The sequence below is a fragment of the Taudactylus pleione genome, unplaced genomic scaffold, assembly GCF_031769625.1.
Source record: "Taudactylus pleione unplaced genomic scaffold, aTauple2 ptg000334l, whole genome shotgun sequence".
In the NCBI taxonomy this organism is placed as follows: Eukaryota; Metazoa; Chordata; class Amphibia; order Anura; family Myobatrachidae; genus Taudactylus; species Taudactylus pleione.
This window is the reverse complement of record NW_028284735.1, coordinates 5,498,317-5,519,448: the sequence shown is the minus strand read 5'-3', so window position 1 is coordinate 5,519,448 and position 21,132 is coordinate 5,498,317. Positions and strand designations below refer to the sequence as shown.

Sequence of the window (21,132 nt, the reverse complement as noted above, 5' to 3'; positions counted from 1 at the left end):
ACTAAGTCTTCTATTGTGAGGGTTGGGAATTGAGTCAACCACTGTCGCATACCTTGGCTGACCAATGTATGATCCAATTCTTCGCCAAGAAATTTGTAATATATAGATATGGCCTTCTTGTTGGGGTTCTGTCTACCTATTAATCTGTCTAATGGATTATTCCAGTCAGAGGAATAATACCCGCATTATTGATGTGATATAATGTTTTGCCTGGAAATATGCCAGGGGATATGCCCTTAATGTCTCAAATTTTTCCGTTGCCTCTGGGAACGTCAGGGGTCTTTTCTCATCTAGTGCCATCAAATTACCTACAGTATGCACACCTCCGACCCTCCAAATTGTAAAGGGATATGTTGCCTTTCCTTCTTGGAAATCCAAATTACGCACTAATGGGAGATATATTGATTTGTATGCGTTCAGTCGTTGTTTGTGACGTAAAATATGCCACAGACGTCTAGTTGTCATGATCAAAGGATTATCTTGGATTTCTATTGGTACTTCTTGATCATGTATGGTTAAAAATATTTTAAATCCATAGTGGGAAGGAATTGTGACTCTATTGATGTATTAGCGTAAACCTCCCTATCGTGCAGCCAATCTATCAATATCCTCAACAGTGATGAGTGATTGTAGTCAAGAATATTTGGGAAGTTTATTCCCCCGTTTGCCTTAGGTTGACATAGCTTCCTTAAACTTATCCGGGCCCTACCATTCTGCCATATAAAAGACCTAAATAGTTTATTAATAAGTTGAATGTCTTTTGATGTGAGTAAAATAGGTAGTGCCTGTAGCACATATAGAAGGCGAGGGAATGTCATCATTTTTATTAAAGTCGCTCTCCCCAAGTATGATAGTGTTACGTGTTGCCAACTGCGAAGCTCTTCTGTAATATTTCGAATAGTACGAGTGACATTTTTTTCATATAAAAGAGCGGGATTTTTTGGTATTTGGATACCTAGATAATCCAAATGTGAAGAGGCCCAGGAAAATGAGAATGGGGAACCCCACGACGGGATGTGCAGGGTGGGATGTAATAACATCGCAGTAGATTTGTTTTCATTAATTTTAAGCCCCGAAATATCACCAAACTGTTCAATCCTGTGTATAATTTTCGTCAAGGTAAATTGAGGATCAGCAATATATAACAGAATATCGTCTGCGTAAACTGTGAGTTTGATATTATGTGTGCCTATCTTAATCCCACGAAATTCTGTCCACTGCTGAAGAATACGGAGAAGAGGGTCTATTGCAAGATTGAATAGTAGGGGTGAAAGTGGGCAGCCTTGACGCGTACCTCGTCCCAGTTTTATCGGTGAGCCACATATTCCATTTATTAGTAATGAAGTAGTGGGTGAATTATACAAAAACCGGATCAGTCCGATAAAATCAGGGGTAAATTGTCTTCGAGAAAAAATTTCAAATAAGTGTGGCCAAAGGACCGTATCGAACGCCTTGTGGGTGTCAAGGCTTAGAAGCATGTTTTGAGCGTTAGGTATTTTGCTAGATGCAATGGTAGCGGCTAAAGCAGCACGAATACCCTTTACTGAATGTCTGCCGGATACGAATCCTAGTTGGTGTTCGGTTAGCAATGACGGTAACATGTTTTGTAAACGTGTGGCCATTATTTTTGTTAAGATTTTTAAATCTACATTCAACAAAGAAATGGGACGGTAGGAACCTAATAAAAGAGGATCTTTCTCCGGTTTGTGTAAAAGAATGGTATGTGAGTTATTAAAGAACGGAAGAGAAGGGTAATTACGATGGATATGTCTGTAGAGATCCAATAATAATGGGGAGACATCATCTTGGAGAATTTTATAGTATTCCCCGGAATAACCATCCGGTCCGGGGGCTTTTTTAGCTGGTAATGCTTTTATGGTATCTCTGAGTTCTTGTTCAGTAATGTCAGCGTCCAGAGCCTCTCTTTGATCAGGTTGAAGCACGGGAAGGCGTGCCTCATCTAACAACAATTTCTGCTGTTCAATATCAATGGTTTGCGAGGAGTAAAGGGTGGAATAGTATTCATTAAATAATGAAAGGATATTCTGTGAGTCAGTGCCAAGGGATTTAGTTGTGGGGTTAATAATGGCTTTGATATGGTTCCTAGGTTTTCTTGATTTAGCGATATTAGCTAAAAAACGGCCTGCTTTATTCCCCCACCTATAATATTTGTGTTTAGAGATCTCTATGTTTTGTTTAGCCTGGATAAGGAGAAAATCCTCTAAAAATTGTCTGGCTTGTTTATATTGGCTTAATTTATCTGGGGAGGGATCTGTGGTATATTCATTAAATGCTTGGCGCATCGTTGTGGTCAGGGAGTGTCTATTCGCTGACATGTCTCTTTTACGTTTGGCCATGTAGCGAATGATATGTCCTCGTAATACAACTTTTGATGTTTCCCACATTAGGCTAGGATTGTCCCAGTACTCAATGTTGTCATCTACAAAATTAGACCACTTTGACTTTAAATATATTTTAAAATCCTCTGATGAAGTCATATTTACTGGAAAACGCCAAATGTTATCTCGATATATATCATAGGGAAAGGTTAGATTTATTGATATTAAGGCGTGGTCTGAAATTACTATATTGTCCAGATCTGCTTTTTCTAGTCTAGCCATCAAAACGTCCGACAGTAGGATATAATCGATTCGGGACAAGGAGCCGTGTGCTGCTGATAAATGAGTATATGAATGATCTGTAGGGTGTAGCAGCCGCCAAGGATCTATCAAATTTAGTGTATTTAGTAGAGATGGGAGTATTTTCCAAGTAGCTGTATCTTGTCTAGGGGGTGGGGTGGCCTTGTCCATGTGTGGATCCAGTATTATATTATAGTCTCCACCCATAATTAATTGGATAATTATCTCTTTGTTGTAATAATTTGGTTAAGTGGTTAAAAAAAGACTGGGAGCCCGAGTTTGGTGCATATATATTTATCAAAGTAAACTTAGAGTGTCTAATTTCAATATCTAATATTATAAACCTCCCATGTTTATCTATGATTTGATTCAAGATATTATATGGTAAATCATGTTTGAACATAATTGCGACACCTCTGGATTTATTATGGTGACAGGCTGTGATACATGTGCCTATCCACGGAGCTCGGAGGACAGCCTCATCCCCCAACTGCCAATGTGTTTCCTGTAGAAATATTGTCAGGATGTTGTTTATTAAGGTGCGTTATGACCCTCTTACGTTTTATAGGTGAATTTAATCCCCCAACGTTCCACGAGACAAGTTTTAATCCCACTGGGCTACGGGTTGACACCTCATCTGTTCGAGGTCTAGTGTTCGTATTTCCAATCGACATTTACATTTTGGAGTATTTTAGTTTCCCAAGAAATATCTGCCGTATGGGGAAGGTCCAGTATTATTTTGGTGCATGTAGGCCTCTGGGCAATCGCCAGACGGATTTCAACATAAAACATCACATATTGCACATAACATTGATAGAATACAAATACAACAAAACCACATATGACTCCTTGCTTCACATTTCTCCACTTTTCATTTTTCCAACCAACAAAAAAAGAGGACAGGTGCAGCCTGGGATTGACTGCACTTATCCAGACTATCCACCAAACCAACAGTAACATAGATTTTAATTTCACCCTAAGGGGGTAGGGGTATCTGATCTTATAAAGCGATGTATAACCCTTCACAGTATTAATTTTCTGAACACCTTAAACTATAATATCTTAATTGAGATATTTTATTATATTTGTCATTAATCTATGATGTAACTCTCTAAGATGAGTTTGTAGAGGTATATATATATATATATTTTTTTTTATATTATTTATTTTTTTTTTTTTTGTTAATAAAGGTAAAAGTTTATCTCTTCTTTTCTTTTTCTTCTTTCCCTCCCTCTCTCCTCCTCCCACAATGATATTAATTATGCGTTTTTTACAGTGTTATCCACTATTATCCTTTTAGTATTAAACTTTTTTTTTTTTTTTTTCTCCTTTATGATCAGGGTGATCTAGGAGGTAAATGAGAAGGCAAAAAATGGCGTTTTGCTTGTGCAGGGTCCTCAAAGAATATTGGGCGGCCATCTTCAAATACTCTCAATTTGGCCGGGTATAGAAGAGCAAATCTGCGATTTTGGGAATGAAGAAAGCTGCATACCTCAGAGAAAGCTTTGCGTTTCTGAGCAACCAATACTGAAAAGTCCTGGAAAATCATAATTTTATGTGTTTGGATTGTCAGGGGATTAGATTTTCTATATGCTGTCAGAATTTGTTCCTTAGCTCTATAGTCTAAAAACTTTGCTATGACAGGACGGGGTCTATTGTTTTCTCCCTGCTTTTCTGAGCCTAAGCGATGAGCCCTCTCTATTTGGGGGGTACCCAAATTATCAATGATATCTAGTGCCAAAGGTAAATCCTTGGCAAGAAAATCAATGAGTTGTGGGCCTTTATACGATTCAGGGATTCCAATGAACCGTAGATTATTTCTACGGTGTCGATTCTCCAGGTCATCAATCTTATCCTGGAGAGCCTGAATAGTAGAAGAATGGGAGGAGGTGCCATCCTGAATGTTTTGGACTCTGTCTTCTACATCGCTAACTCTTGACTCTAGAGTATTTAAACGTGCAGCATGTGCATCTATTCTAGTTAGGGCTGCTTCTATCTTCATTTCAGTTCCCTCTAATCTTTTGTCGAATTGAGGCATCAAAACTCTAGAAATGGTCTCTGCCATTTCTAGCATGGGTAGTGAAGCTATGGAAATGGCTCCTGGAGTAGCAGAGCTTGAAGGATCAGTGATATCTTGTGGCTCTTGAGAAGAAAGTGAGGGAGTGTTTTTCCCTGCAGTTTTGTTTGATTTACCCATATTAGGCGTGGATGATGTATCTGGAGATGTAGAAGCTTTAGGGAAATATTTGTCCATTCCCTGCGGGCCAAGAGGCCAAAGTAAAGAGTAAGATCTATTAAGCTAGTTGGTCACTTCAGTACCTCTATATTCACAAGATTGTTACTTGCTTAAAGGGTTATATTAATAGAATTGTAAACGATACCCCTTTTTCGTTTTATATAATTACATATTACTCAACAGTGAGGAAAAAATAAAACAAATAAATGAATGCATCCAGAAATGATTGCCACCAGTAATGTACTATCGCTAGTAGCTGTGCACAATAAAATTATTGTGAAGATGAAAATATATTCAACTAAAGCGTGTAGAATCAACAAAATATGCTGTATAATTGTATTGCGATATAGTCAGCACACAACAATAGATGTATATCTTTTTTTTTTTTTTTCCCTTAGGACTAGTTGTCACTAATGAGTAGAATTCTGCGACAATGTCTGTGCAGTGCCACTAGGCGGGAGTATAACACAAGTATCAATATAGCTACTGCAAAGAATATACATATACCATTATAAAAAATGGAAAAGTTATGATATTATAGTCACAACTACAGCACAATATTATGTTGGTAGCACAAGAAACTAATATAACTATACAAATAAACCAAGATATGGTCTCAAGACTGGCTAATATGCAGAGTGTTCAATCCCAAGTGGGAGAGGGAGCAGTTTTCTCCAGGGTGCTGGATAGTATCAGCACCAGTTTAAAAGAACAAAAGTGGAATAGGTGTGAGAGGGAGGATAAATCTGATGAGGACGGAGAGAAGGTTTTAAGAAGGCAGGGGCAGTACACAAGGGAGGTTAGGGATCAAGTATTAGGAAAAAAAGGATAAGAAAAGGGTGACAAACAACATTAGTACCAGGAAGGCTGTCAAATGACCATCGTCTGAGCGCCACCGATCCAGAAGGAGAGTGATGATTGCAAAGCAGATGGTAGGGACAGTCTCAGTGCCAGATTATTCACCTCTGTATATAATGTCAGGGGCTCCTCCAATAGCGATGATGGCAAGCATTGAAAGGGAGGCACTATAGGAGAGATCGCCGGAGGGCTCCGCACGGTACCCGCCTCAAACTTTATCAGACGGCGTGGATGACAGGAACCAGTGAAGAACGGACACCAGAAGCTGGTAGCAAGCAGGTGTCAGGAGCCAGCGGCAGATGGACACCCGGAGACTGCCGCAGGTGAGAGCCAGAAGCCAGCAGCAGGCGTCAGGAGCCGGTCGTGAGCGGGCGGCAGGGACCGGTGATGGATGGACGCCAGGAGTCAGCAGCAGGTAGGCGTCAGGAGCCGGCGGGTGACGGGAACCAGCGGCAGGCAGGTACAAGGAGCAGGTGGCGGATGGACGTCGGGAGCTAACAGCGGGCGGGCGCCGGTAGCCAGCAGCAGATGGACGCCAGGAGTCAGTCGTGGGCGGGCGTTAGAAGCCAGGAACCGGGACCAGTGACAGGCAGGCCGCAGGAGCCGGGTGGACGCCAGGAGCCGGCGATGGACATAGCAACCCCAGCGGGACCCGGCAACGCCCCAGGAGAGAACCAGGTATTCAGGAGAGATGTCTGGTGCGGAGGAGCTCGGCAGCCCACAGGATCTCCCGGCCGTCAGCAGCTCTGCAGCGGCAGGACCTGGGAAGATGAGGGAGCCAGCCAGCCAGAGAAAGGAGGACCAGGACGTCAGCAGTGAAAGGGTCCAGCGGCTTTCAGGATCACACGGCCGCCGGCTGTCCCCGCAGCAACAAGATCCGGGCAAGTAAGGAGCTGGTTCGTCCGGAGCACACAACGCCACCCGCAGCAGGAGAAAAGACTGGGGCGTCAGTAGCGGAGGAGCCCAGCGGCACACCGGATCTCCCGGCCGGCAGCAGCCTCCACAGCAACCAGATCTGGACAGGTAAGGGAGCCAGACACAAGGTGAGTAGATTAGGCAGGGAGTCAGCGGTGGTATGTTCAGTCTCGCTACTGGGAGAGCAGCCTAAGCAGCTATGATGGCGTCCACGCCGGAATTCGCGCCAAGTATTTGGCGTGCTCAGTATTCTGTGCTATTCGTAGCAGAAGTCCGGTGGGATTAAGTTAGTAGTGGCAATATGGGTATCAAACGAATCCCCTGTTTCTAGGCTAGACGATGGTGTAGTCATAAAGCCTTAAATAGAGCATTTGATGGTGGATTAAAGAGGATTTCTTCCGCCACTACTCTGGAGACAATTAAAAGGCGGCCATTCCAGATGCCCCGCCCACCGGAAGTCCCAGCTTATGGTATTTTAATAACTCATCAATACAAAAATAGAATAGTCAGGTCTCATATTGTACATATGTTTCATTTAGTGCCTAAGAGTTTATTTCACTTTCATAGTGTTTTTGTTTTTTGCCTTTTTAGACTTTTTTGAAAAAGCACTTAAGAAACGCACGTCAGGCATTCAGTAGTGCCAGTCTGAATGTGTCCAAATTGAAATGTTGTGTTAAAAAGTATCATGTTTAACTCTTGGTGAATATCTACAGTGATTAGATGCCGCTGTGAACGAAGGGCTAGCTGAACACTGCACTGCGCTGCAGAGTCAGTGCAGGGAGAGGGAGATCAGCTGCCTGTCTTTATTGCTCACACTGACAGCCCAGTATGAGATACTAACAATAAGACAGGCTGTGTAAACTAATAGGTACAAGCAGTGATTACCTTGCTGCTCACATTGACAACCAGGGTGATAAGCCGATAAGAGGGTTTGTTTGGAGGTAAACAGAGAACACTGCTCACACTGACAACTTTGTGGGATTAGTAACACTGATAAAAAGCAGTCAGCTGCTTATATTCACCGTCTCCACTGACAGCCTCGTAGGGAAAGAATATTAAGAGGAGCTGTGTCAGTGTTATGTTTGAGACCTAACGTGAAAATAGCATTTCTAATAGAAATAATCTGATAGATGCCAATAAAATGATTATTATGAAGGCTATGAAAGTGAAATAAACTCTTAGGCTCTAAATGAAACATACGTACAATATGAGACCTGACTATTGTAGTTTTGTATTGATGAGTTATTAAAATACCAAAATCTTGTCCTGCATTTGGATATGTGGTGATCTAATGTTAAAATTATCCCTTCACCAGTAAACTCTGCAATACAATAAGGTCCAACTATTTGGGGAACTAGAGAATATTTAATCGTGATGGAGATATATCTGATGGTGCATACACACGGCACAATCGTCAATCACAACGATCTCCCGGGTGTGCTGGATGATCGATATTGACCATCCAGCACACCACCAACGATGGCCAACGATCTGCGATCAACGATCGCAGGTCCCTATAATAACCTGGTCAATATCGAGCAGGTTGGCCTGCATGCACGGTCGATGGATGATATCTTTATCGTCCATACGTGCCCGCGCATCACAGGTCGTTGGTAGGTTGGAGGCACCGAAAAATGCAAGATATGATCGATATCGTTGTCGTTCATATCGTGCATATTAATCGTACCGCGTGTACGCAATGTAAGATTGGAGATATAATATATGGAGTTGAAACACATAACTCCTAAATAGATTTCTCCAATAGACCTCCTATTCGTGATAGTACTAATAAAATCTCTTGTAAAACATATCCCCACGTGTTTGGAATGTACGTTTATATAGTTTGAAAAATATATTGTGTCTCTATTGGAGTGATATAGGTCTCAGTGGGTTATGCAGGCCATACACTAGCATAGAGGGTCCCAAACTTTTTTGAATCACGGCACCCTAGTGCATCAGCATTGTTTTCATGGCACCCCTAAGCCAAAAATGTAGTGAAGAAGTACAGTGACGTAAATTGTGCTTATCTGTCATCCTTAAGTTCAGTTATATAGTGGTGGACAGGTTTGCGCTTCTGTTTGTGCACAGATTTACATTACATTGACCATAAAGAATTTGATTTGGTCCCGAGGCATCCCAGGGTGCCGCGTCGCACAGTTTGGGAACCACAGCACTAACATGATTGAGCTGATTGCCTGATTTTAGATGCGTTTTACGATGATTTGTGTCGAAATCGTGTAGTATTTAGGTTGGATACGATCCGATGCTCGCTCCCGCCGCTCTTAAAACGTATCGTATGATCAGATGTGCAGGCCATATTATCTAATCGTATGCAGATTGTGCCGTGTATTTGTGCACGCGATGCAGTGTGCGTTCGGCATCATTTGAGTTACATTTTGAAGAAGTGTGTGTTATTTCAATGACCTTCCCTCCTAAACTGCAGATGGATCGTATCGTGAGATCGGATGTACATCGTGTTTCAACCGTGCGGCCGGGACTGCTAGGGAGCTGCCGGGGAGTTCAAGGGAAGTCGTAAGATGAATCTCATCTTATGCTGGTCGTACTAGTGCATGGCCAGCGTTACACTGAGCAATATTGAACTATTTAATAATATCTGATAAAATAAAAAAATATTCCATATGCATCTAATACCCCTTTCAGACATACGACCCGGGAAATTTCCTCCTCAGACCTGGTAATTTTTCGTGTGTAAAATCCTGGGTATTTGATCAAGACCCCCCTTTTACACTACAGCTTTCAGACATAAGCAGGGTTTTTCAGCTTTTTACACTGGATGTCTGATAATAGCTGGTGTTGTAGGTGCTTATTGAAAGTGAGATGGCTGAGACTGCAGTGCGAATGTTTTAGGAGCCGCCTCTTCTAGCCTCCCCGGCTCTGCCCCTCGCCATGTCCAAGATGCCGTTGAAGAAGAGGAGTTGCTGACACACAGCGTACCAGCCGGACATCAATGAGGCAGCGTCTCTGTCGGTCATGATAGGAGTGACTATCAGCCGACCAATCAAAAGCTGCTTGGTGCAACTCGGGAGTAAATTCCTGGGTAGCACCATTCAGACATGAGCCATGTAATTTCCCGGGACTTAAGTCCTGGGACATTCCCTGGTCAATTCCAGGGGCGGCTACCCGGGAACATTTTCCCGGATAGGTATCTTTCAGACATATGCGACATCCTGGGAATTTGGCCGAGGCAGGCCAAATTCCTGGGATTCTCGGTATGTCTGAAAGGGGTATTACTCACTATACAGTTGAAGATTATTTTTATTGTAGATTGATATATAAGTGGGTTTGTCACTCTAGCTTCAATTTACATAGAATCAAACACATACATTATAACACTATTACGTGTATAAATAAGTGACATTGGACTGAGCATGACTGCAGATTATAGATTATTTTAATGAGATTTTTCTTTGTGATTTTTGTACTCTTTATTTTGCTGTGTTTTAAGTAACCACTATAGTGGCTAATAATAATAAAGGTTATGTTTTAAATTTAATATATTGTGAGACAGTTTGCACTCATATGGGATTCTTTGTTTTTCTTTTTCTTTTGTGATGTGAATACTGATCTGTCCCAGAGCAGCACCCCTATATTAATAAGTATTGATAAGATTTGAATATCGATGTGATATCTGAAATTGGGTGATCTTGTAAACACATTTTCCTGGTGCGACCCTTTTCCCCCTCCTTTTTGCCTTACCGCTCAGTAAACTACCAGGTAACAACTGGTCTACATATCTCATAATCAGGAATTTGGGAGAAGCTGTCTTGGAACTGGACTCCTTGTCTCTAAGGCATCTGTGACCTCAGTAGTCGCCTACCGGGCCCTTTGGCTACGGTCCTGGAAAGCAGACACGGGAACCAAGAAGGCCTTCAAATCCTTACCCTTCTCTGGAGACAGGCTGTTGGACAAATTCGTGGCTACCATGGCAGCCTCAAAATCTGCGTTTCTACCATCAGCAGCCGCCCCTAAGTCTAGGCTGTCCTTTTTTCGGTCCTTTCGCCCTCAGGGTAAGGCAAAAGGACAGTCCTTTCCAAGGCAGCCTAGTTCTCACAAGACCACCAAGCTGCGATCCAAGCAGTCTTGGTTGGCCAGATGTCTAGCTTCCAAGTCTGATGACAAACCCTCTGCCTGATGGGTTGGGCCTACTCCTGGGGGATCCCACGGAGGGAGGCTGACTTCTTCGATATGCCGACTCTTTGGCACCCAACAACAGACGCCTGGGTCCAAGAAGTGATCTCTCAGGGGTACGCCCTCACCTTTCTGAGGCATTTTCCCCAGCAATTGTTTTGTTCACGTCCCCCATCAGACCCTATCAAGGACCTGGCCCTCCAGGAAGCCATTCACTCCCTGCATAGTTCAGGTGTGATAATACCGGTTCCTTCGGTTCATTGAGAAAATTATTTTTATTCCACTCTTTTTGGTTCAGAAGCTAAACGGGTCTCATCGGCCTATTCTGAATCTCAAATCCCTCAATAAATTTATCCGAGTGCCCAATTGTCCTGGCATTGGAGCCTGGGGATTTCATGGTTTCTCTGGACATTCAGGATGCATACCTGCATGTGCCTATTATTCCAACCCACTAATGGTTCCTACGGTTTGATGTTCTGCAGCAACATTACCAGTTTCAGGCGCTGCTCTTTGGTCTATCAATGGCCCCTCGGGTCTTTTACCAAAATAATGCCAGTTATGGCGGCACACCTCAGGTGCCAGGGAGTCAGAATCCTGCCATACCTAGACGGTCTCTTAATATTGGCACATTCACCAGCTGTGTTACAACACCATCTCCAGCTGCCCATTGCCTGCCTGAATGCACACAGCTGGCTCATCAATTGGAAAAAACAATGTACTAGGAGAATGGTTGCTTATACATGGAGCACTCTGTCCATGGTACCATCCCAGGGCAAATTACAGAGCGACAGTTGATAATACCCCAAACTTTCCGGGAGAGTCTTCATACGGTAGCACACGAAATACACCCAGCAGGGCATCTTGGCGTGAGCAGGACCAAGGCATGCCTGACGCCCAAGTTCTATTGGCCAGGCATGCTGCAGGACATACCAAGCTACTGTAGGTCCTGCCATACCTGTCAGTTAGTGGGGAAGTCTGAGCACGTAGGGAAAGCCCCCCTTATTCCCCTTCCCATTATTGCCAAACCATTTGAGCGGGTGGCTGTAGACATTGTAGGGCCCCTTGCAATTTCCAGTAGCTCATGGAAAGAATACATCCTGAATGTAGTAGACAACGCCACCCGGTACCCAGAGACTGTAGCTCTCTTCTCCATTAGGGCAGACAAAGTAGCGGACACCCTTATCACCATCTTCTCCTGGGTACGGTTCCAGAAGGAGATGCTGATCGACCAGGGCCCGCAGTTCATGTCCAGCCTCATGCAGAGCCTCTGCAAAAGGATGCAGGTGGATCACCTGATCACCTCGCCTTATCACCCGGCTGGGAATGGACTTATGTAGAGGTTTAACAGCACCCTGAAGCAAATGCTCCATACATTTGTGGAGTCCCAGGGAAGAGACTGGGAGCGATTCCTGCTGCACCTCTTTGCATGCCACGAGGTACAACAGGAATCCACTGGCTTCTCACCCTTCGAACTCCTGTATGGACTCAAAGTGCGCGGTCCCTTGGATTTGATCCGAGCAGGCTGGGAAGGGAAACTAGCCAACCCCGAGACATCTGTCGTGCATTATGTCATGCAGTTTAGGGAAAAGCTGCAGACCTTGATGGGGTTGGCCCAGAGCAATCTTAAGGCTGCGTAAGCCAGGCGGAAGCTCTGGTATGACCGTAATGCCAGGGAGCGTGTATTTGACGTGGGGCAGAAGGTTCTGATATTGATTCCGATGAGGCAGAAGAAACTGCAGGTTGCACGGGAAGGTCCGTACACGGTAGTCCAGCGCATAAAGGATGTGAACTATGTCATTGCCAGAGGAGAGGATGGAAGGAGACATAGAGTCTATCATATAAATATGCTCAAGGCCTACCACGACAGGGACCCATGCGTGCTAGCAGTTTGCAGCCTCCCGTAAGAGAAACAGGGACCGGACCCACTGCTGGACCTCACTGCCGCTGCAGCATCAGATGGTACCCTGGCAGATGCCCAGTAAGGGGAGGACTTAACCGAGGTGCAGCGAAGTCAGCTGTCTGACATGACGCACCCCTACCAGACCTTTTTCACACGAAGGCCAGGGAAGACGCACCCACTCACACATCAGGTGGACACAGGCAACCAAACCCCACTTAGACAGCCAGCATACAGAAGCACCGTACAGGTGTTACAGGCAACGAGGCGGGAGGTGGATGAAATGATGCACCTAGGGGTAATACAGAAGTCCTGTAGTTCGTGGGCAGCGCCTGTAGTGCTGGTTCCAAAGAAGTGTGGGGGCACATGGTTCTGTGTGGACTACAGGAGGTTAAACGAGGCCACAGTATTTGATGCATATCCCATGCCCAGGATGGATGACCTGTTAAGTCAGCTGGCCTTGGCACGATACATCACCATTATGGATCTCAGCCAGGGTTACTGGCAGATCCCTTTGTCACCTGAGGCCCGTGAGTGGTCTACCTTTATAACCAAATTTGGGCTGTATGAATTTTTAGTCATGCCATTTGGGAAGGCCACGTGGTCGTGTACCTGGATGACATTGCGGTGTTCAGTCAGACCTGGGAGGACCACTAGAACCATGGATGATGTATTGAGACAGATCACTGGGGCCGGCCTGACCATTAAACCGGAGAAGTGCCAGCTGGGTATGAGAGAGGTACAGTACTTGGGGCACAGGGTAGGGGGCGGTAACCTATGCCCAGAACCAGGGAAGGTGGAAGCGATTGCTTCCTGGCCTACCTCTACCACCAAAAAACAGGTCATGTCTTTTTGGGGACTGCAGGGCACTATCGCAAGTTTGTGCCGCAGTGCATCACAATTGCGAAGCCTCTGTCGGATCTCACAAAAAAAAAACTTCCCCAATTAGTAAACTGGACAGAGGCGTGTGAACAAGCCTTTTGCCAGCTGAAAACAGCCCTGTCCGAGGCACCAGTGCTGCAGGCACCTAGTGCAGATGGACGCATCTAAGTTTGGGCTGGGGCTGTGCTCAGTCAGGTTGAAGGCCAAGGTGGGGAACACTCTATTATGTTTTTAAGCCAGAAACTGCTTCCTTGCAGAGTGTCTGGGCCCTTCAGAAACTGCAGTCCTATCTGTATGGATGCAATTTCACAGTAATATCGGACCACAATCCGTTAAGCTGGCTTCATCGTGTCTCCAGTGACAACGGCAAGTTGCTCCCATGGAGTTTGTTGCTCCAGCAGCACAAATTCTCCATCCAGAACCGAAAGGGATCCCAGCTTGGGAACTACGATGGTCTATCTTATCAGGGAGAAGACAACAGCCCATCCACACAGGGTACTGACAGCTGTCAGAACACGGCATGGCAGTCTATGGCATGCAAAGCCAATGCTCCTATGCCTGTCTTACGGACGGAGGTGTGATGAAAAGTAAATTTTTTCTTAAAGAAGTGGGGCCTGATCCAGAATATAATGTCAATATATATGTGTCTCTCTGTAGGAAGGTGTATCTGTATAATGCCATGCTAAAGTCTAATGTGAGGTGTCAAAACCCTTAGTGTAGTTATTTGAAGCTGGGATGAATGTTAGAAGGGCTTTCCTTCCCATAGCATCATAAAACTTGGTCAACTGTTAAAATCTGTGGTTGTGGATATTGATCACAAAGTATTGGGTCTGTTCATAGCCCCAGAGGGCCAGATCTATAAACCCTGGAGTCAGGATGTGCCGCTGGGCATAAAAAGGACCTTACTTTGACCTGTATAAGTGATATCAGTTTGCTGTCCCTCAACTTTAAACAGTTTGGGTGAGCCATTCAGCCACTCTATGTGGGGAGGGTTAGTATCCCCCCCTGGGGAGGTGAGGGAGAAATACCAGGGATAAAATACAGGATCACTCTGCTTGAGGCTGTCGACAAGACAAAGGGCACCTAAATTCCTCATTGGGAAGTCCTCATCCCAAAGCTGTTCTATCCATCGCGATCTGAATGGTTTGTTTTCTCCCATTTTATTGTTTTCTTTGGTTTACATGAAATTGTGATTAACTGTGTTTGTGACTTTTTGTAACATCCTTATATCCTTTGTAATTTTTGTACATAAGCTTTGAAGATATTTCTTGAATTAAACTAAACTAATTTTAGTTCTTGGAATCTGTGTTTTTATGACCCAAATGCCTCATGTTTGGCATGTTACCTATGTTTAAATATTGATAATTTGTGTCTACAGGTGAGAGCAGAAGCTTGCCTTACGCTTTAGCGTTAAATTGGTCTTCTGCTGGTGGCAGATAGCAGAGTTAATAACCTCACTCGCTGAGGCATTGGTGTAAGGTCACGGCGGCGACTCTCAGATTGTCATATCTGGGAAGAGTCGTCACGGCGGTCCGTGATGCAGACGATGCTCAGGGCACATAAGCCTTCCTCAGCCCGCATCTATTACAGAGTTTGGCACTCTTGCTTTCAATGGTGTTCCCCCAGAAACTATGACTACGGTTTTTAGGGTTTCCCGGGTGCTTGCCTTTCTCCAGGCTGGGTTAGACATCGGCCTCCGCCTGGCCTTCTTTAGAGTTCAGGTTTTTGCACTGTCAGTCTGGTTCCAGAGTAGGATCGCTCCCCTGTCTGATGTTAAAATGTTCTTTCAGGGTGTTCTTCACCTATAACCTCTCATCCGGTGGCCCTGTGGGATTTGTCCTTGGTTCTTCAGGCTCTACAGGCCTCTCTGTTTTAACCTCTGGACTCAGTAGACTTTAAGTGGCTGACGGAGAAGATGCTCTTTCTTCATGCTATCTCCTCTGTCCACAGGGTATCTGATTTGGTAGCGCTCTCCTGTCGCTCTCCCTTCTTGATCGTTCAGAGCTATCCTTCATACACGGGCTGGTTACCTCCCTAAAGTGGTATCCCAGTTCCATTTGAATGAAGAGATTGTGGTTCCGGCCTGCCAGACCTTGGAACTCTCTGCAGGTGAAGCCTCCCTGGATGTGGTTCGTGCTCTTCGGATCTACGTGGATCGTACCAACTTCTTTAGGAAATCAGATTCTCTCTTTGTGTTGTATGGCTTTCACAAGCGAGGCTGGCCAGCTAACAAACAGACTCTGGCTCGAAGGCTCTGCATGACAATCTCTCAGGCCTACACACAAGCTGTTCTTCCTGTTCCAAACAGGGTTACAGCACATTCTACTCGGTTTGTGGGACCTTTTGGGTGGTTTGACTTGGTTCTTCTGCTGAACAATTATTCAGGGTGGCCATGTGGTCTTCCGTCCACACCTTTCTCAGGTTCTATGCTTTGACACCTTTGCCTCTCAGGGTGCTTCCTTTGGGCAACTGATTCTCCTTTCTGCTCAGGAGCGTTCCCATCCTTAGGGTAAACTGCTTTAGGACATCCCATGGTATCCCTGTGGCTCCCTATGGACCCTGAAGAAGAAAATAAGGTTATGGTAGACTTCTCTTTATTAAATCTTTTTCTTTGAGGTTCATAGCGTCCACAGGGTGCCCACCCTGATGCACCTGGCTTCATCGGGTATTTTTCTCTTGGTCACTGATTCCCTCATCTTCTGTGAGAGTGTTTCTCGTGAGTACTGTTCTTCCTTCTCCTCCTACCTTTCACTTGTTAACAAAACTCTGCCTTTGGCTGGAGGCAGGGTATATGTGGAGAGGACCGGTGCATACTGGGAGCTAAAGCTTTTGACTGTTTGGTGCCCAGTTAGCTCCAATCACACACACCCCATGATATCCCTGTGAACCCTATGGACCTCTAAGAAAAAGAGTTAACAAAAGTAAGTCTACCATAACTCTTAATTTTGCTATTATCTATCTTTCTGATCAACGCTTGCATGCAGAATGGCTTTCTTCCTATACTCCTGAAATGTATTTATTTAATATCAGTTATTAATATAGCACACAAATATTCTACAGTACTTTACAGAGAATATTTTGCTATTGACATCAGTCCCTGCCCTAGTGGAGCTTACAATCTATGTTCCATACCACATGCTCACACACATACACACTAGGGTTAATTTGTTGGGAGCCAGTTAACCTACCAGTATATTTTTGAATTGTGGAAGGAAACAGGAGTACCCGGAGGAAACCCATGCAAACACAGGACCCACAACCTCAGTGCTGTGAGGCAGTAATGCTAACCATTACACCGTCTGTGCTGCCCCACGCAGAACACACCATCTGGACGTTCCAAATACAGTTCATTTGTAGTTCACTCTGATGGGTTAGAAAAACTCAATTTACCATACATTCAACAGTATACATTGGTTAACATTGTGTAGTATGTTGTAATAAATTATATAATCACATCAATCTGCATTTAGCTATTTGCATGCAATACAAGAGTAATTACTAACTGACTAGCGTTGCATTGGCCCCATAGTAAGTATAAAAATAGCATTGTGGCACTAATCACAGGACATCATAACTGCCATAGTGTAAATATTTCCATATTCATTGTTTGTAAGTTGTTACTTTTTTCCCATAGGTATGGATTTGAAGGAGTGATCCTTACTATCTATGGTATGAACCGTTCCGACCTCCAGTGCAACGAAACCCCATGCACATTCCAACATCCCCAACAAGTTTTACAACAGCTGGATGTTGTGGATGCCAAACTCTATGTGGACTTTCTGGTGCTGGGGGTTTTCTTCATTGGACTCCGTCTTCTCGCTTACCTTGTGCTTCGCTACCGTGTTAAGTCTGAACGGTAGATGGCAGCAATGGATTCTGCTTTCAGGAAATTGATACTAAATACCACCTATGGGACAAGGAGATACACAGTCAGCTAGGAGCTCTATACATCCTAATCTGCTATTCTCTATACCCCATTTATTTTGTGCATCTGAAATATGCACAATTCCCATATGGCGTGGCAGAAAATTCTCCTGCGCTTATGTTTGTCAATTGAGCATGTTTACCATAGTGTGTAAAAGTTCCCTCAGTCTGAGGAATGGGATTAACTCGGTGGCTGACAGAGCATGCTAGTTGGAGAAAGCCACGGGATATTCTGTAGTAACATTGGAACTGGAGCTATCCAAAGTGTTAGATTATATTGCATGTGATACTGTGGGCCTAAATCTAGGGTTGGACACAATTTGTGCCATGCTCATATGCATAAATTGATGTGTCACAATAACAGACTACTTTCTAGTGTATATTGAGTCATACATATCTCAAGATGCGTCCAACTCGAAAACCAACAGTATTTCTGTATAAGGCGCGAATCTGCTTATATTAACACCCCACTATAGTGTAGAGATAGTGTAGACAATATTACTAGTAACCCTATTTTGTAATACTATATAATGTAATGAAGTGTCCTACAACGGTGAATGAGCGAGTACTGTCACTGAGCAAGTACAAAATGCCAAAGTTGCAATTTCTATATAAATTGTCATTAAATAAAACACCTCAACACTTGTAGATTACAGGTGTAAAAATCCAATGGGAATCTTCTTACCTGCAGTAGTCTGGGCAAAATTAAAGTATTCTTAATTCACAGCCAATAATTTTCTTTTTAATATAGTCACAATAGCAGTGACAATCAGGAGTGACTAGAAAGTGCTGCTGGTGTTATTATTATTATTATCATCATGTATCTTTACATCCGGCCTGTAATACCAAGTGCTGGAACAGGGTGATTTTCCACCCTTTAATGGTCCAGCCCCCTGAACATGTGATGTTATAATGTCATGCCCAGGGGGTGGGGCCACGATCACCAGGAAGTAAAGTACGGCCTGGAGCATCCGATGGATGCTCTGGATGGCTCTACGGGCTGCAGGGTACATGCCTGGAGCGTCCTTTGAATGCTCTGGGCAGCTCTGCAGCTGCTCTACTGGCTGCAAGGTCCCTATTTAGGCATCCTGCATACCAAATACAGGTGCCATCTGGTAGTGCAGCTCTCATGGCAACACCTCAAGTTATGACCCTGGTAGTACCCACAAAAGATAAGCCCACCAACAATCATTTCTTTTTATGCACCTCAGTCTCAGTAGGTCACTGGTTCAGGGGGAAATTTACTTACAACACACCCTCACTGTATGCAACTTATGCTTGCCCAGCTTGTTCCACCTCTCTTGGCATAATGGACTGTCCGTCTAACACATTTTAGTATGCATGTAAACTATGGAGGTGCATATACCATACTTCCCAACATTTGATGATGGCAAGGAGGGACAGGTTGCGTGCGCATCCGAAAATGGGGCGTGGCTTATGCCAAAGGGTGGAGCCTAATGATAATAGGGCGGAGCCTCATGGCTTCCTCCGTTTTCGTCACTTTGGGGGCGTGCCCAGCACTCTCCGAGATGCTGGGTAGTCTCCAGGCAGTCCGTACACATAAGAACAGATGCCGTGCACATGCGCACGGCATCTTTTCTCCTCCTGCACCCCCGCGGTTTGTGCTCTCCCCAACTTCCCCCCCACCGCGGGACACTGCAGCCCGCGGGTGGGACAGCGAGACAGTCACAGAAAAACAGTTGGGAGGTATGATATACTGTATGTATATGTATTTTTCTTAGTAGTTCATTTTTTCATTACTTTACGTTTATGGCCTAGATGCAGGGGAAAATTATATTTTTTTATGGTTCTGTGTGCTTGGTTTGTGCACCTACACTTCCACCAAAATATAGAGGTATACAAAGCAGGATGGCAGCACTGCCGTAGAGTTTGTGCCAACTGATGGGATTGAGTAGGTACATCACAGAGATTTTTATTTTGCAAAGCAATATTATTAAAATAAGTCAAATGGGTGTAGAGAGTACATTTAAGGGGCTTTCCAGAATGGCCCACATATATTTTTACTGCAAACAAACAGTTTATATTGCACTAGCTATGAGCTGCTTCAGATTTGGGGGGGGGAGTTGTATCAATTCTTGGAGAAAGATAAAGTGGAAAGAGGTAAAGTTATTCTGCTCCTGTCATGTTACAGGCTATTTGAAAAATGACAGGAGCTAATTGGTTAGTACTTTATCTCTCTAGTCTTGTCATATGCTTTAAAGAGACATATTCTGCACCTTCCATTTGCACATTGAGAGAGAAGAGCATTTTTAGGGGTACTTTGCTCAGTGTAAGAAAAAACACAAATGTGCCCCATGTAATAAAGACAGTCCTGATGTCCCTTCACTTCAGTGGTGAAACTACCCTGGATCTAGTGGGTGTTAAATTGATAAAAAAAAAAAATAATGTATCTCCTCCCTTGCCTTCTATAACACTGGGGAACAAAAAAATATTATTATTTTTTTGCCAAGGATTTAAGATCGGTTTGAGAGTACCCGCAGGTCCTATTTTCGCATTAGATCTTCGCTATAGCTGAAATTACTCCAGTTTTCAAATTAATGAAAAGTTATTTTCTCCATTTGAAGTACCTTACTAGTCTAGGCCGCTTTACTTAACAGAATCAACTTAGTTTTGCTATTTTAACTATTACCCTCTTTCAACAATAACAAGAATTTGTTTATTTGTGCTAACGTAGCTGGTAGTCACGTTTGAGACACATAACACATTCATATTTCCTCACTAACGCTGGGAGGAGGCGTGGCAGTGCACTGCTGAGCCTGCTGGGACATCCTCAGACCACATCCACGCCTCCTCCCAGCATACAGAGAGGAGCAATGCACTGCTGAGCCTGCTGGGACATCCTCAGACCACAGCCACGCCTCCTCCCAGCATACAGAGAGGAGCAATGCACTGCTGGGACATCCTCAGACCACAGCCACGCCTCCTCCCAGCATACAGAGAGGAGCAATGCACTGCTGAGCCTGCTGGGACATCCTCAGACCACAGCCACGCCTCCTCCCAGCATACAGAGAGGAGCAATGCACTGCTGAGCCTGCTGGGACATCCTCAGACCACAGCCACGCCTCCTCCCAGCATACAGAGAGGAGCAATGCACTGCTGAGCCTGCTGGGACATCCTCAGACCACAGCCACGCCTCCTCCCAGCATACAGAGGAGCAATGCACTGCTGAGCCTGCTGGGACATCCTCATACCACAGCCACGCCTCCTCCCAGCATACAGAGGAGCAATGCACTGCTGAGCCTGCTGGGACATCCTCATACCACAGCCACACCTCCTCCCAGCATACAGAGGAGCAATGCACTGCTGAGCCTGCTGGGACATCCTCATACCACAGCCACACCTCCTCCCAGCATACAGAGAGGAGCAACGGAGAGGACCGAGTGACGCAGTTAGCACACCTCCTGTTCCTTTGTTCAGCACTCTCCCTGTCCCGCCACAACCAAATTCCTGCCGTTTGGGCTTGTTTTGTTCAGTACGTCCTCGGCTTTTGTTGGGAGTTAGCACTGAATGTGTGAAACAAAACGTTTTTGTTTTAAAAATGAGTTCTTGGAGATGGTTTACTATCAACCCTGATGTTTCTTGTTATATTTGTGGCAAATCTAGTGTTGCAA

The 21,132-nt window shown here is 44.5% G+C and overlaps 1 protein-coding gene across 3 annotated transcripts in view; it reads left to right on the top strand.

The window, feature by feature from the left end:
• ABCG4 (ATP binding cassette subfamily G member 4) overlaps positions 1-18,659 on the top strand; it is a 143,260-nt gene extending 124,601 nt beyond the window's left edge. For all 3 annotated transcript variants that reach the window (XM_088443809.1, XM_088443808.1, XM_088443810.1), the window contains one exon: positions 17,211-18,659. In XM_088443809.1, coding sequence (XP_088299935.1) covers positions 17,211-17,436 — 226 coding nt within the window. In that variant the 3' untranslated portion in view covers positions 17,437-18,659. The remainder of the gene's footprint in view (positions 1-17,210) is intronic.
• The last annotated feature ends 2,473 nt before the right edge of the window (positions 18,660-21,132 follow it).